Source organism: Hypanus sabinus, chromosome 22 (assembly GCF_030144855.1).
Source record: "Hypanus sabinus isolate sHypSab1 chromosome 22, sHypSab1.hap1, whole genome shotgun sequence".
NCBI classification, from domain to species: Eukaryota; Metazoa; Chordata; class Chondrichthyes; order Myliobatiformes; family Dasyatidae; genus Hypanus; species Hypanus sabinus.
Window position 1 is genome coordinate 23,218,004 of NC_082727.1, and position 13,544 is coordinate 23,231,547.

General features: G+C 43.0%; 1 protein-coding gene across 1 annotated transcript in view; it reads right to left on the reverse strand.

Moving 5' to 3' along the window:
- vps26a (VPS26, retromer complex component A) overlaps nt 1–13,544 on the reverse strand; it is a 55,010-nt gene that overhangs the window by 30,006 nt on the left and 11,460 nt on the right. The window contains exon 3 of the mRNA XM_059947303.1: nt 9,846–9,921. Coding sequence (XP_059803286.1) covers nt 9,846–9,921 — 76 coding nt within the window. The remainder of the gene's footprint in view (nt 1–9,845; nt 9,922–13,544) is intronic.

Genomic DNA, 13,544 nt, shown 5'->3' on the forward strand with positions numbered 1-13,544 from the left:
GAATATAAAAGCAATAACCTACTGCTGAGGCCTTACAAGGCATTTGCCAGATTGTACTTAGAGCACTGTGAGCAGTTTTGGGCTCCTTATCTAAGAAAGGATGTGCCGCCATTGGAAAGGGTCCAGAGAAGGTTCACATGAATGATCCCAGGATTGAAAGGGTTAACGTACCAAGGGCCATTTGAAGATTCTGCACCTGTATGTGGAGTTTAGAAGATCTTATTGAAGACCTACAGGGGGTACTGCAATGAAATCTATTAAATATTGGAAGGCCTAGATAGACTGGACACGGAGAGGATGTTTCCTATTGTGGGAGAGGATACAGTGTCAGAATACAAAGACGAGGAGGAATTTCTTTAACCAGACCATGGTGAATCTGTGGGATTTGTTGTCACAGACAGCTGTGGAGGCCCAGTCATTGGATATATTTGAAGTGGAGATTGCTACGTTCTTGATTAGTACCAGCATCAAAGGTTAGGTGAAGAAGGCAAGATAATGGGGTTGAGACAGATAATAAATCAGCCATCATGGAATGGTTGTGCAGACTTGGTGGGCTGAATGGCCTAATTACGGTCTAACTGTTAGTCACAGGGACTGATAAAGCATGCTAGAAGGACTATTAGTAGCCATCAAGTAACACTAGGCCACCCAATGAAGCAAAAACCTCCCCCATTGTTGTGACTGGAGATGAACAAAAAACAACCCGTGCCAATAATTAGCAAAGACACTGCACATTCAGATTCATAAGTATCAACAGACCACATAAAAAATCTGTATTCAAAACCTGGCTATACCATTTTAAAGTTCCTGGTCTAACTGCCATCTGACCCAACTGCCAACATTTTAACAGAGAAGGGTACAGCACTGGGCACCCCTCAGTCTCTGATGGTTTAGAGAGAACAATTCAGGTTTGTCCAGCTTGTCTATACCCATACCCCCAATCTAGGTAGCATCCTGCTGAATCGATTCTGTACATTCTCTACATCCTTACTACACAATGGGGCACTACACACAATACTCCAAGTGCAGTCTGACTGAAGTTGTATATACTGTAGCTGCAGTATGAATTCTTTACTTTATACTCAACATGGCTACTAATGAAGGCATGCATTCCACGTGCCTTCTTTATCATGTTATCCCTTTGCAGAGCTACTTTTAGTCAACTATGGACCTAGACCCAAGATTCCTCTGTACCTCAGTACTATTAAGGAAATGGCTATTAAGTGTTTACACAGTATTTCCTCCTTCTACTGGACACCTAGAGTGCAACACCTCACATTTTCCCAGATTAAACTCTTCCATTTTTTGACCATATCTGTAATAGACCTATGTTTAGCTGTATTCTTTGATAATCCTTTACACTGTATGCCATTCCACCAGTCTTGCTAATCCACCTATTTGCATTTTAATACAAGTTACTGATACAGTTCATAAACAGGAGGTCCCAGCACCTATCCTTACAGAACTTCTTGTAACAACTTCCACACCAGTTCTGAATCCAAACCTAACTCATCTAGGATACCATATACCGCTTCTGAATGAACCTACCACCAAGAATATACCAAAGCTTACCAAATTTAATGTAAATACAGTAACATAGCAGTTAGCATGACAGTATTACAGCTCAGTTCATCACAGTTCAGAGTTTAATTTTGACGCGATCTGGAAGGAGTCTGTACATCCTCCCCATGTAACGCATGGGTTTCCACCAGGTGCTCTGGCTTCCTTCCACAGCCCAAAGATGTACCAGTTAATATGTTAACTGGGTCATTACAAAATATGCTGTGATCAGGCTAGGGTTAAATCAGGGGGCTGCTCAGCAGCGCAGTTCGAAGAGCCAAAAGGGCCTTTTCTGCACAGTATCTCTAAATAATAAATACTGTCACTGTCTTACCCAAGTTTGTAAGACTTGACCTGCTCTGCACAAGGGAATGCCGACTATCCCAAAGCAGGCCATTCCTTTCCAAATGTACACAAATCTTCTCCCTCTGTATCCTTGCCAATAATTTTCCTACAACTGATATGAGTCTTACTAGTCGTCTATAATTACCTGGATTATCCCTTTTTCCCTCCTTGAATAAAGGCATTTCATTGCTACACTCCAGTCCTCCGGGACCTCACCTGTTGCTGATGAGGACACAAAGATTATTGTCAAAGCTCCAACAATCTTCTCACTTCCTTCTGAGATACATGCCATCAGGCCCTGGGGATTGATCCACCTCAATGCTTTTCAGAAGACCCAGCACCACCTCCTCCATTTCAAAGTGTTCCAGCTCATTAGCATGTCCTGCTCTGTTTTCATTATCCTCCAATTTCTTCTCCTCAGTAAATACCAACACAAAGTACTCTTTTAATGCCTCAGACAATTGCTCTGACTCCAGCACTATTTCCCTCTGTTGTTCTTGATAGACTAGTGCTTCCTTTTTGACCTTCCTAACCACCTGCTTGAGTACTTCCCTTTTTATCTTGATAATACACAAGACCGTTTGATTTTAGTTTCCTAAACCTTACATATGTATCCTTTTTCTTTCACTAAACTTAGGACCTCCAGTTTCCTCGCACAGTCCAAAGGTGTAGCAGTAAATCATTTTCAACTGCCCTGTCATTGGGCTAGAAGGGCCTGCTCCAACTGTATCACCAAATATATAAACAATCCTTGAACGGGATCATAGAGATGATTTAACATATCCAAGTCTGAGTGTTTGTGAAACCTCGGCTGGTTTAATTCCATTCATCCAATTTCAGGAAAGTTTCAGAATTTCCTAAAGGGAGAGTTCAGAATGATAAATCACAATAGTCACACAAAGTGGAGTACTGACTTACTAAAGATAAATCAGCTTTGAGGGAGTAGAAATAGTAACTCCTATTTTACCTCTTTAAAGGTATTATACCAAACATAATTAAATAGATTTACAGCTAATAAACCCTCAAAGACATTAGAGCCTTGGGAATTCATGGTTTGCAAGGAGACTTTTTTTTAAAAAGTAACACTTCCATATAGGTATTTATGCTGATCAGATATTTTAGTTACACCATTATGTTTTGAAATTCTCTACAGAAATTATTTGTGAAGCAGAGGCACAAGCCAGAAAATGTAAACTACTTTCAGGGATGACACCACCTCGATTTTTCATTTAACTAACCTCAGTCGATATATAAACAAGACCGGAAAGGATCCCAGGGTTGAGACAAACCCTGTTTTCTGCCTATTTACAACTGAACGTGTGAGTTGAGGGAGGTTTCCAGATCAATGATTAGCATACAAGTACCCAAACAGAACAAAACAGAAACTACTTATTACAACTGGAACAGTGAAGCTTGTAAAAATTAAGGATTATGCCATCTTCTTCTCCTGTAAAATCAACCACAAAAGTAAAGTGCAAAGCAGAATCCAGAGCAACACACACAAAACGCTGGAGGAACTCAGGTCAGCCCGCATCTATGGTAATGAATAAACAGTCGATGTTTCGAGCTGAGGCCCTTCTTCAGAACTGAAAAGGAAAGGGAAAGACACCAGAAAAAGATGAGGGGAAGATGGATAGTGAAAAGGTAATAGATGAAGCCAGGTGGATGGAAAAGGCAAAAGGCTGGAAGAGAAGGCATCCGATTGGAGAGGAGTGAACCATAGGAAAAAGGGAAAGAGGAGGGGACCCAGGGGAAAGTGATATGCAAGTTTGAAGAGGTGAAGGGCCAGATTGGGGAATAAAAGAGGAGTGCTCTTTTTAAATTTGAGGCGAAATCAATACTCATGCCATCAGGTTGTAGCCTACACAGACGGAATACAAGGTGTTGCTCTGCCATCCTGAGGGTGGCCTCATCTTGGCACAAGAGGAGACCGTGGATCAACATACCAGAATGGGAATGGGAATCAGAATTAAAATGTTTGGCAACCAGGAAGTTCTGCTAAGTTCTGCTTTTGGTAGATGGAGCAAAGGTGCTCCTCAAAGCGGACCTCCAATTTACTAGAGGGCTCACCAATGTTGAGGAGGCTGCATCAGTAGCACTGGACACAACAGATGAGGTGGTGAATGGGCAGGTGTAGCACTTAGGCTGCTTGCAGGTGTAGGTGCCAGGAGGAAGATTAGTGGAGAAGGATAAATGGACAAGGGAATCGCGGAGGAAGCGATCTCTGCGGAAAGCAGGGGAGGGAGGGGCGTGGGTAAAGATATGTTTAGTGGTAGGATCAGTATCCAAGTCACTTGTATAAAGGGAATCAAACCCTTAACTGTAGAAGTGCACTTACATGGTTGTCTGTATGCCATCAATATTCAAATATTGCTTCAAAAAATTTTCTATTTACTGGACAATCTAATATGAATGGAAAATTCTGAAGTAGAGATTTTCAGCTAAATATATATTTAAATAGGAGTATACCATATTGTCTTTCAGGCCTTCTCCACCATTCACTAATATGTCTGTTCTTCCACATCGTACCATCATTCTCATCTCTCTCAATTCCCAGAAGCCTACCAATCTCTAGTGAATGAGTGTAACTTAGTTTCCTTTGCTATCCAGTACAGAGAATCTCAGAAGTTCAACCCCTACTGAACATACTCAGATCAATTTTTCCTTCAGGAGGAAAGATCACATTGATCATAACTTTGATCATTCAGGAAGTACATCGCTTATTTATTTATTAGTTAATCTACACCGCAGAATAGGCCCTTCAAGCCGAGCCGCCCAGCATTCCCCCAATCTAACCCTAGTCTAATCAGGGGACAATTTATAATGACCAATTAACCTACCAACCAACCGGCAGGTCCGCGGACTGTTGGAGGAAACCGGAGCACCTGGAGAAAACCCACGGGTCAGGGGAAAAACGTACAAACTCCTTACAGACAGCAGCGGGAATTGAACCCGGTCACTGGTACTATGTGTTTTGGTTTAGGAAGAGAACTGATACATTTCTCACGGATCTACACTGGTTAAGAGGATGCACTGAGATATTTATTCACAAGTCTATACTGTATAGAGCGCAGCTGAGGTCAGTCTCTTGCTTCACTCTGGATAAAACTTTATATTTCCATCGGACAATACATTATCCCCTAGACAACAATAGAGCTTATTTCTTATTGATTATTATTATACCCGCACTTTTAGATTTAGTATTGACGACGTATATTATCTGTATATTTGCATTGATATTTTTGTGTATTTTTACTAATAAATACTGTTAAAAATAGTATCATCAGACTTCAACGGACATCTCCATCTTTGCTGGTAAGTGACCCAGTTACGGGGTTCGTAACAACGTGGGGCCTCGTCTCGAGATTTGATACCAAATTGGGGGCCAGTGAATCGGGCTTTTAAGTCCAAACTTGGATCTGGTTGCGCGGGTAACCAGACGGGAAACCAGCAAAGATGGTTGTAGACAAATTCATAGAAAACCTGACTCTGGAGGCGCTAGAGGCTGCCACAATGTCGGACTTGATAAATATTGCGAAAGGACTAAATCTCGCAGAGATGAAGTTGTCAATGAAAAAGCGGGAGGTGCAGAGGGCTAGAACTCAGTATTATATTGTGAAGTATGTGTTTTCGGCTAAAGTATTGGAAAATATCCCTGAAAAGGCACCAGCTAGTGGACGGCTCAGGTAGAGTTGGAGAAATTAAGGTTGGAACAGCTGGAAACAGCTGAAAAAGAGAAGGAAAGAGCCGAAAAGGAAAAAAAAAGAGCCGAAAAGCAAAGGGAGCATGAGCTCCAGCTAAAGGAGCTAGAGGTGAAGAGGGAGCATGAAATTAAGTTAAAACAGCTGGAAGCAGCTGAAAAGGAGAGGGAGTATGAGGAGGAGAAACAGAGGCATCATGAGTTGGACATGGAGAAGTTCAGGCAAGAGCGAAGAACTCAAGGGCCAGACCGAGAGGAGAGATTTAATGTTAGTAGGGAGTTTAGGTTAGTACCTCTGTTCAAGGAGACGGATGTTGATAGTTATTTCTTGTATTTTGAAAATGTGGCAGTAAGTCAGAAGTGGCCCAGAGATCAGTGGGTGGCGTTGTTACAAAGTGTGTTAAAAGGGAAGGCACAATGGGCGTATGCGGCGTTGTCCATGGAGGAGGAGGAGTCTGAGAATTATGAGAAAGTAAAGGAGACCAATCTTCGGACCAATGAATTGGTACCCGAGGCCTATAGGCAAAAGTTCAGAAATTTAAAGAAAGGGTGGAATCAGACGTATGCAGAGCTTGCCTATGAGAAGGGTGTGCTCTTGGATCGTTGGTGTGCAGCAGAAATGGTAGAAGAAGATTTTTGGCGTCTCAGGGAGTTAATTCTGATTGAGGAATTTAAAGGTTGTGTTTCGGATGATATCCGGATGTATTTGAAAGAGAAGCCGATTAAGTCCATATCCGAATTTGCTAGGTTCGCAGATGAATATGTCCTAACCCACAAGACAAAGTTTTCCTCGAATAAAAGTTACCAGAAAGACCGTGGGAATGGTAGAGAAAGCCCGTCGGCTGAGGCAGAGATTCAGCTGGGAGCTAGTGGTAAAAATAAGGAGGAGGAAAGGCAAGACGGCAGGAGAGGTCCTGGTTTGACCTGTTTTAATTGTGGAAAGGTGGGTCATATTGCATCTAAGTGCCTTGCTCCGAGGAAGGAGATAGGAAAAGGGAAAGCAGCAGATCCTACAAGATGTATTGTGGTGATCAGTAAATCGACGAGAAAGCCCCAGGTAGACAGAATACGAGAGGGGCCTGAGAAATTTATTTCAGAAGGAACCGTGTCTGTGAAAGAGGGAGACACACCAGTTCCAGTGCTGATCTGGAGAGACACTGGAGCTGAGCTGTCACATTGATTCGCAGTACGGTACTAGATTTTGGTCCCAAGACTGGAGAGGTAGCTTTGAGAGGCATAGGAAAAGGGACAGAAGCTGTGCCTTTGCACAGGATCATTATAAATTGTGAGCTGGTATCTGGACCAGTTGAAATAGGGGTGAGATCACAATTCTCGAGAACTGACGTAGACATCCTTCTGGGTAACGATTTAGCTGGTAGTGAAGTTTGGTCTGCCATGGAGCTGACGAGCCAGCCTGTCAGTGTTGAGGACCTACCCCTAGATTCCACGATCTATCCCGCATGCGCGACCACTCGCAGCATGTCAAGAAACGCAGCCGAGAAAGAGGCCAGTATCGATTTGGCTGAGTCGTTTTTACCGACCTTGTACCAATTGGGGTTAGAGGGTGGTAAAACGGAGAATAGGGAGGTGAAAGAGAGTAAGGGAGAGGAGGTAGACCTACCTTTAGCCAGGAGGAAATTTATAGAGGCACGGAGTAAAAATGAGAAACAGATAAGGCTGTTAGAAGGTCCATGGATGATCTGTCTGGCTTGACAGAACTGTTTGAAGAAGTTGAAAATTCTAAGTGTTCCCGATAATGAAATGAGGGCAGTCCTAGATGAAAAGGATGCCATTACCTTGAAGAAGTCTGCTGGGTTGGCAGATGAGGTTGTTTCAGCCCGCGGGGTTGAGTTTACTCCAGAAGGGAGTTGCCCAGAGAGTAACTGGGAGGATCAGGGGAACTTAGAATTTGAAAAGGGGACGGGTATTGAAAGCCTGGAAGAGGCAGATGTCCTGTTTGAGTGTGTTCAAGATGTGGATGCACGTGGCACTGAACCTAGTAATGAAACTCAGGAAAAGTCTGAGGTATTTGATTCAAAAGGAATGCAGTCCTTGTGGGTCAGATGGACTTGGTTCAGTGAAGAAAGGATTAACCTTGGTAATAGTGGGAAGTGAGAATTCCCAGTTGTTGGTGTTCGACGGTGTGTTAAAAGTTAGTGAGGAGATGAAAGGTGGTGAGGTGAATACTATTATCGAAGGGAAAGGGAAAAGTGTAGTTCCTAAATTGAATGAAGAAAATTTAAAGTCTGGATTGGTGTCAGAAGCAGTAACCAGGCTGAAGGGACAATGGCTTGGTAACGCGGTGCCTGCGAATCAATTACAGTTTGATTTGGAATGTAAAGGTGCCCCATGCGCTATTGTTATTAAAGAGTGTGCTGTGAAGAGGCAGAATTTGAAATGCTGTTTGGACAAAGAGGGATCGCTTGCAGATTTTAAACTGAAAACCAATAGAATGAAGGGTCCTGAAGATAAAACTAACGACTTGCTTAAAAATAAAGAATTGTGTGGAAATTCAGCCAATGGGCTACGTTTGGAAAACATTGTTGATAAAATAGCGCCTATGAAAGGAGCATGCAAAAGCCTAGTCCACACTGGTATACAAGTTAACCACATGGGAGTTAACAGGAAAGGGGGCGAGGGTTGACGGGATGCCACTTTAAATAACAGGATCCGGTTTTAAGGGATTTCGACAAAGCACGTAACTAATAAAGACAACCCCATGGAAGATTGACTGTTAAGTTTGAATGTAAAATAAAGATTAGTATTTGCATGAACTTTTGTAATATACGCGTAAGCTAAGATCACAACTCTTTAGTTTTGTTTTGCTGAAGAAAAGGAATAAAAAATAGGTGGTTATTAAATTGGAGTCTGATGCTACAAGAATTTATTAAGGTACAAGATATTAAGATATTAAAGTAAGTGACAACGTCATCGCTAACTGTTTAGATGCAGAATTGAATGTATAACTGTATTACTCGGTAGAAAAAAAAACTCTTTTGTATTGTGTTAGATTCTGAGATCCTGTAAGACTGTATTAGTTAATTTTTACCTGAGGCAAAAATCCTAGAAGGAAGGGGATGTTATGAATGTGAAGCAACTCTGAGGGGCCAAAGGGTACAAAGTCGCCCCTCCTTTTTGAGAATCGCAAGATCGCTATTATTTCGGGTCTGAGACCCAGGAAATGAGAGAGAGACATCCAGAATACATAAGGTTTGGAATGTGTCCTGGCCTCAGTGGAACGGAACCACTGATAAAGGCCATTGTCTCTTGGAGACGGAATTGTGTACTGAGTACTGTACTATTCATTGAAACCCCTCAGGGGACAACCAGAGTGGTCTGGTGGAGGGATTGCATCATCCCAACCTGACTGACATCTGAGATCCCGTGAGTAAGGATAAAAGAGGGGTCTGGGGAACAACCCCTTTAGACACACCAGGAGAAACGCTAGAAGTCCTGTGACAGAGTTTAATAGTGAAAGCCGGTGGGGGCTCGTGTACGTCCTCCCTTTGCCTGGGGTGGCGAGCTCACCACGGAAGAACGGTTTAGCTAAAGGAGAGGCCACAAGTGAACGGCCATGACAACAAGACTCCTGACGGATCGAAATCATAAAAGGAAAGCCAGCAAGTTTTTCTCCAAATCTCTCTCTCTCCAACCATTGCAACACAGCGGTCCCCAACGGTTGCAGCCTGCATGAACTGAGTGAACTTTATATTTCCATCGGACAATACATTATCCCCTAGACAACGATAGAGCTTATTTCTTATTGATTATTATTATACCCGCACTTCTAGATTTAGTATTGATGACGTATATTATCTGTATATTTGCATTGATATTATTTCTGTATATTTTTACTTATAAATACTGTTAAAAACAGTATCATCAGACTTCAAAGGACGTCTCTATCTTTGCTGGTAAGTGACCCAGTTACGGGGTTCGTAACAAATGGAATAATCACTCATTCTTCTACACTTTCATGCATGTGGACCAAACTTCTCTTCACACTTCAACCAAAGAATCAAACTAGTGAATCTTCTTTGTGCAACCTCTAATGTACTTTGGCTGTGGTTAAAAAAAAAAGCTTCCATTTTTATACCCCATGTCCTTGTAATAAAGACCTCCCTTACATTAGCCTTCCCAATTACTTGTTGTACTGCACATCAGCCAGTTGCACTTCAGGTACCAGGAGCCCCATATTGCCTCAGACCACAATGCGCATAGGGAAAGGTCAGTAGCTTACCAATCTGTCCAACAAATTCGATCCGAATTCCTTTGTGCTCCAAACGTTTTCCTGGCTGCTTAAAGGTAAGGTTTACCTGCCAAAAGGAATTGTTCGTTATCATTCTCAATTTGTCATCAGGACAAATCTCAATTTGTTTGCCACCAAGTCCCTTCACTCCTTTAATCCCTTTACCATGCCTTCAGGCTTCCCCTTCTGTCCTCTGAAAAATTTGGCAGTATTACTTTTCATGCAACCCTGGGCACATATTTAACCACCAGTTAAGTGAAAACATAAGAACTCCACAGCCAATGGATTACCCTTGTGATACTGTCATTGTTGTAAGGCGGGAAGTTAAGCAACACAAAAACCTGGTGCTTTTTTTAAATCACAGTCAGGTATATTCCTATATTGTCATTTGCCAGTTGAGCAGTATGATATTGGTTGAGCCACTGGGTTATTCCATTTCAGAGATGTGTTTAATTCTGTTCCCAAACAACCTGCAGACTATTTCAGTCTGCATACCAAGGAAGTAAAGTATTCCATTGGCTTTGGAGAACACCATTTCCATGATTGGGTTTGAATCCAAAAAATGGCAATAAGCCAAAATGCTTTAATAATTTACTTTAATTGCCTTTCTTCAATATGAATCTGACTGCAATGACAAAAGGTATAGTTGCAAGAGGAGGGTGGAGAGAATAGAAAGCACAGTGAAAAGGTACACTGTTGTGATGAAGGGTCTCAGCCCGAAACGCCGATTGTTTACTCTTTTCCATAGATGCTACCTGGTCTGCTGATTTGCTCCAGCATTTTGGGCGTTACAGTGAAAATGTATTTGCTTGAAAAGTATTCATTACTGTTTGGTTCATTGCTGTGTGAAAAATAATTGCAACAGCTGAGAAAAAAAAACAGGTTTACCTGTTTTTATTTAATTCCTAGTCTGCAAGGACAAAACATGAGAGAGGGGAATGAATGAACCTGATCAGCAGACAGGATTCAAATCAGTCCACAGAATTTCAAACACAAACACAAAAATTCATGCCAGCTCTTCCTGTGCAGGAGAGAGATCTGTGCTCTTTCAGGCGTTACTAAAGCATTGTAATCTCTCAGGTGATGCAAAAGATCCTGCCACATAATTTAACCAGTGCCTCAATATTTATCTGTCAACCAACACACTACATGAGAGTTCACTGACTGTAGAATGACTGTTTCCTTCACTATGACAGTAGCCACCTTCAAAAGTACTTCAGCAGCTGTGAATCAGCAAAGGATGTCTCAGATTGTGAAAGGTTCTACATAACTACAGGTTCCTCATTTTTACAAATGCAGAAATAAAAGCTGTGTGCCTTGTTGAGGTCATAAAGATGAGCATCACACTTGCAGGCTTTCTCTGTAAAACAGAAATGCCAAACACATTTAGATAGATAGATAAGCAATACATACAAAATGCTGGAGGAACTCAGTAGGCCAGGCAGCATCTATGGAAAAGAGTAAACAATTGGCATTTCGGGCTGAGACCTTTCATCAGGACTGGAGAAAAAAAGTTGCGGTCAGAGTAAAAAAGAGGGAGGGGGGAAGGGAGGAAGAAACACAAGGGGAGAGGTGAAACCAGGAAGGGGGGGTGAAGTAAAGAGCTGGAAAGTTGAACGGTGAAAGAGAATTACAACTGGACAGGGGGAATCTGATAGGAGGACAAAAAGCCATGGAAGAAAGAAAAGGGGGGAGGGGAGCACGAGAGGGAGATTAAAGGGCAGGCAATGAGGTAAGGTGAGAGGGACAAATGGGAAAGGAGAATGGTGAAGGGGGGGCACGGGGAGAGCAGTACCGGAAGTTCGAGAAATCGATGTTCATGCCAGGCTACCCAGACAGAAAACAAGGTGTTGCTCCTCCAAGCTGAGTGTGGCCTCATCATGACAATAGAGGAGGCCAAGGACTGACATGTTGGAATGGGAATGGAAAGTGGAATTAAAATGAGTGGTCACTGGGAGATTCCCCTTTTTTGGCGGGATGGAGCATAGATGCTTGGCAGCTTCCAACCAGGCCTGAGAGCAAGGAACATGCCAATGTTTGGCAATTCCTGGAGCAGACTTGGAGCTGATTTGAAGCAACAGATCCAGTGAAAAAATCTGAGGCGAAGCAGAGTTGAAACAGTGGGGCCCAGGCCCAAGAGCAGGAACAAGCTGATGTTTGACTGATTGAAGCACTGGGCCAGATTGAAAAGGTTAGGGTGTTGGGGCTGGAGGCGAGGGATGGCTAGGCAACTAGCTGCTCGGTAAGGAGATTAAATAGTGATCTGATAGAGGTGCACAAGATTACGAGGAGTGGATAGGGTAGATAGAATTTGTTTCCAATGGCATCAGTATCAAACACAGGTGAGCACAAGGAGGAAGGTGACTTAAAGGAGATTTGAAGGGAGGAGTGACTACTTCAGGCAGATTGATAATAGGAGCAGCACAAGGAGCTGGAAAAACTCAACAGGTCAAGGAGCATCTACAGAGGGAATGAAGAAAACATTTCGGGTTGAGATCCTTTGTCAGGGTTGAAAAGAAAGGGGGAGATATCCAGTATAGAAAGGAGGAGGGAAGAGGTGGAGCAAGAATTGGTGAGCAATAGGTAGATCTAGGTGAAAAAGAAAGGAAAGGATGGTGGGAATGATGACAGAAGCCACGAGGTGATAGGTGTGAGGGTAACGAATGAATCTGATAGGAGAAGATAATGGACCATGCAATAAAGGGAAGGAGGTGAGCAGGATAGATGGAACGGGATGTTAGAGGTGGTAACACACACAAAATGCTGGAGGAATTCAGCAGGCCAGGCAATATCTGAGGAAAAGAGTAAACAATTGACATTTCGAGCTGAGATCCTTCATCAAAATTGGAAAAAATATGAAAGGTTAGATCAAAAAGGTGGGGGGGGGAGGGGAGGAAGTAGTACAAGGTGGTAGGCGATAGGGGCTGGGAGAGGGGGAGGAGTGAAGTAAAGGGCTGGGAATCTGATAGGTGAAAGAGACAAAGGGCTGGAGAAGAGAGAATCTGATAGAGTGTAGAAGACCATGGAAGAAAGGGAAGAGCACCAGAGGGAGGTGATGGGCTGGTAAGGAGATGAGGTGATGGGGGAAAATGAAAATGGGAATTACCAGAAGTTCGAGAAAGCAATGTTCATGCCATTGGAGGCTACCCAAATGGAATACAAGGTGTTGCTCCTCCAACCCAAGTATGGCCTCTCTACTGCTGCGATGAAGCCACACTCAAGATGGAGTAACACCTTGTGTTCCATCTGGGTAGCCTCCAACCTGATGGCATGAACATCAATTTCTCAAACTTCCAGTAATTGCACTCCCCCCACCACTCCTGTTTCCCTCTTTCACTTATCTCCTTACTTGCTCATCACCTCCCTCGGGTGCTCCTTCCCCTTTTCTTTCTTCCATGGTCTTCTACACTCTATCAGATTCCCCCTTCTCCAGTCCTTTATCTCTTTCACTAATCAACTTCCCAGCTCTCTATTTCACCTTCCCCCTCTCCCAGTTTCACCTATCACCTTGTACTTCATTCCCTCCCCCTCGCCCCACTTTCTAACTTTGACTTCTTATCTGTTTTTCCAGTCCCAATGAAGGGTCTTGGCCCGAAACATCGACTGTTTACTCTTTTCCATAGATGCTGCCTAGCCTCTGAGTTCCTCCAGCACTGTGGGTGTGTTGCTTGGATTTCCAGCATCTGCAGA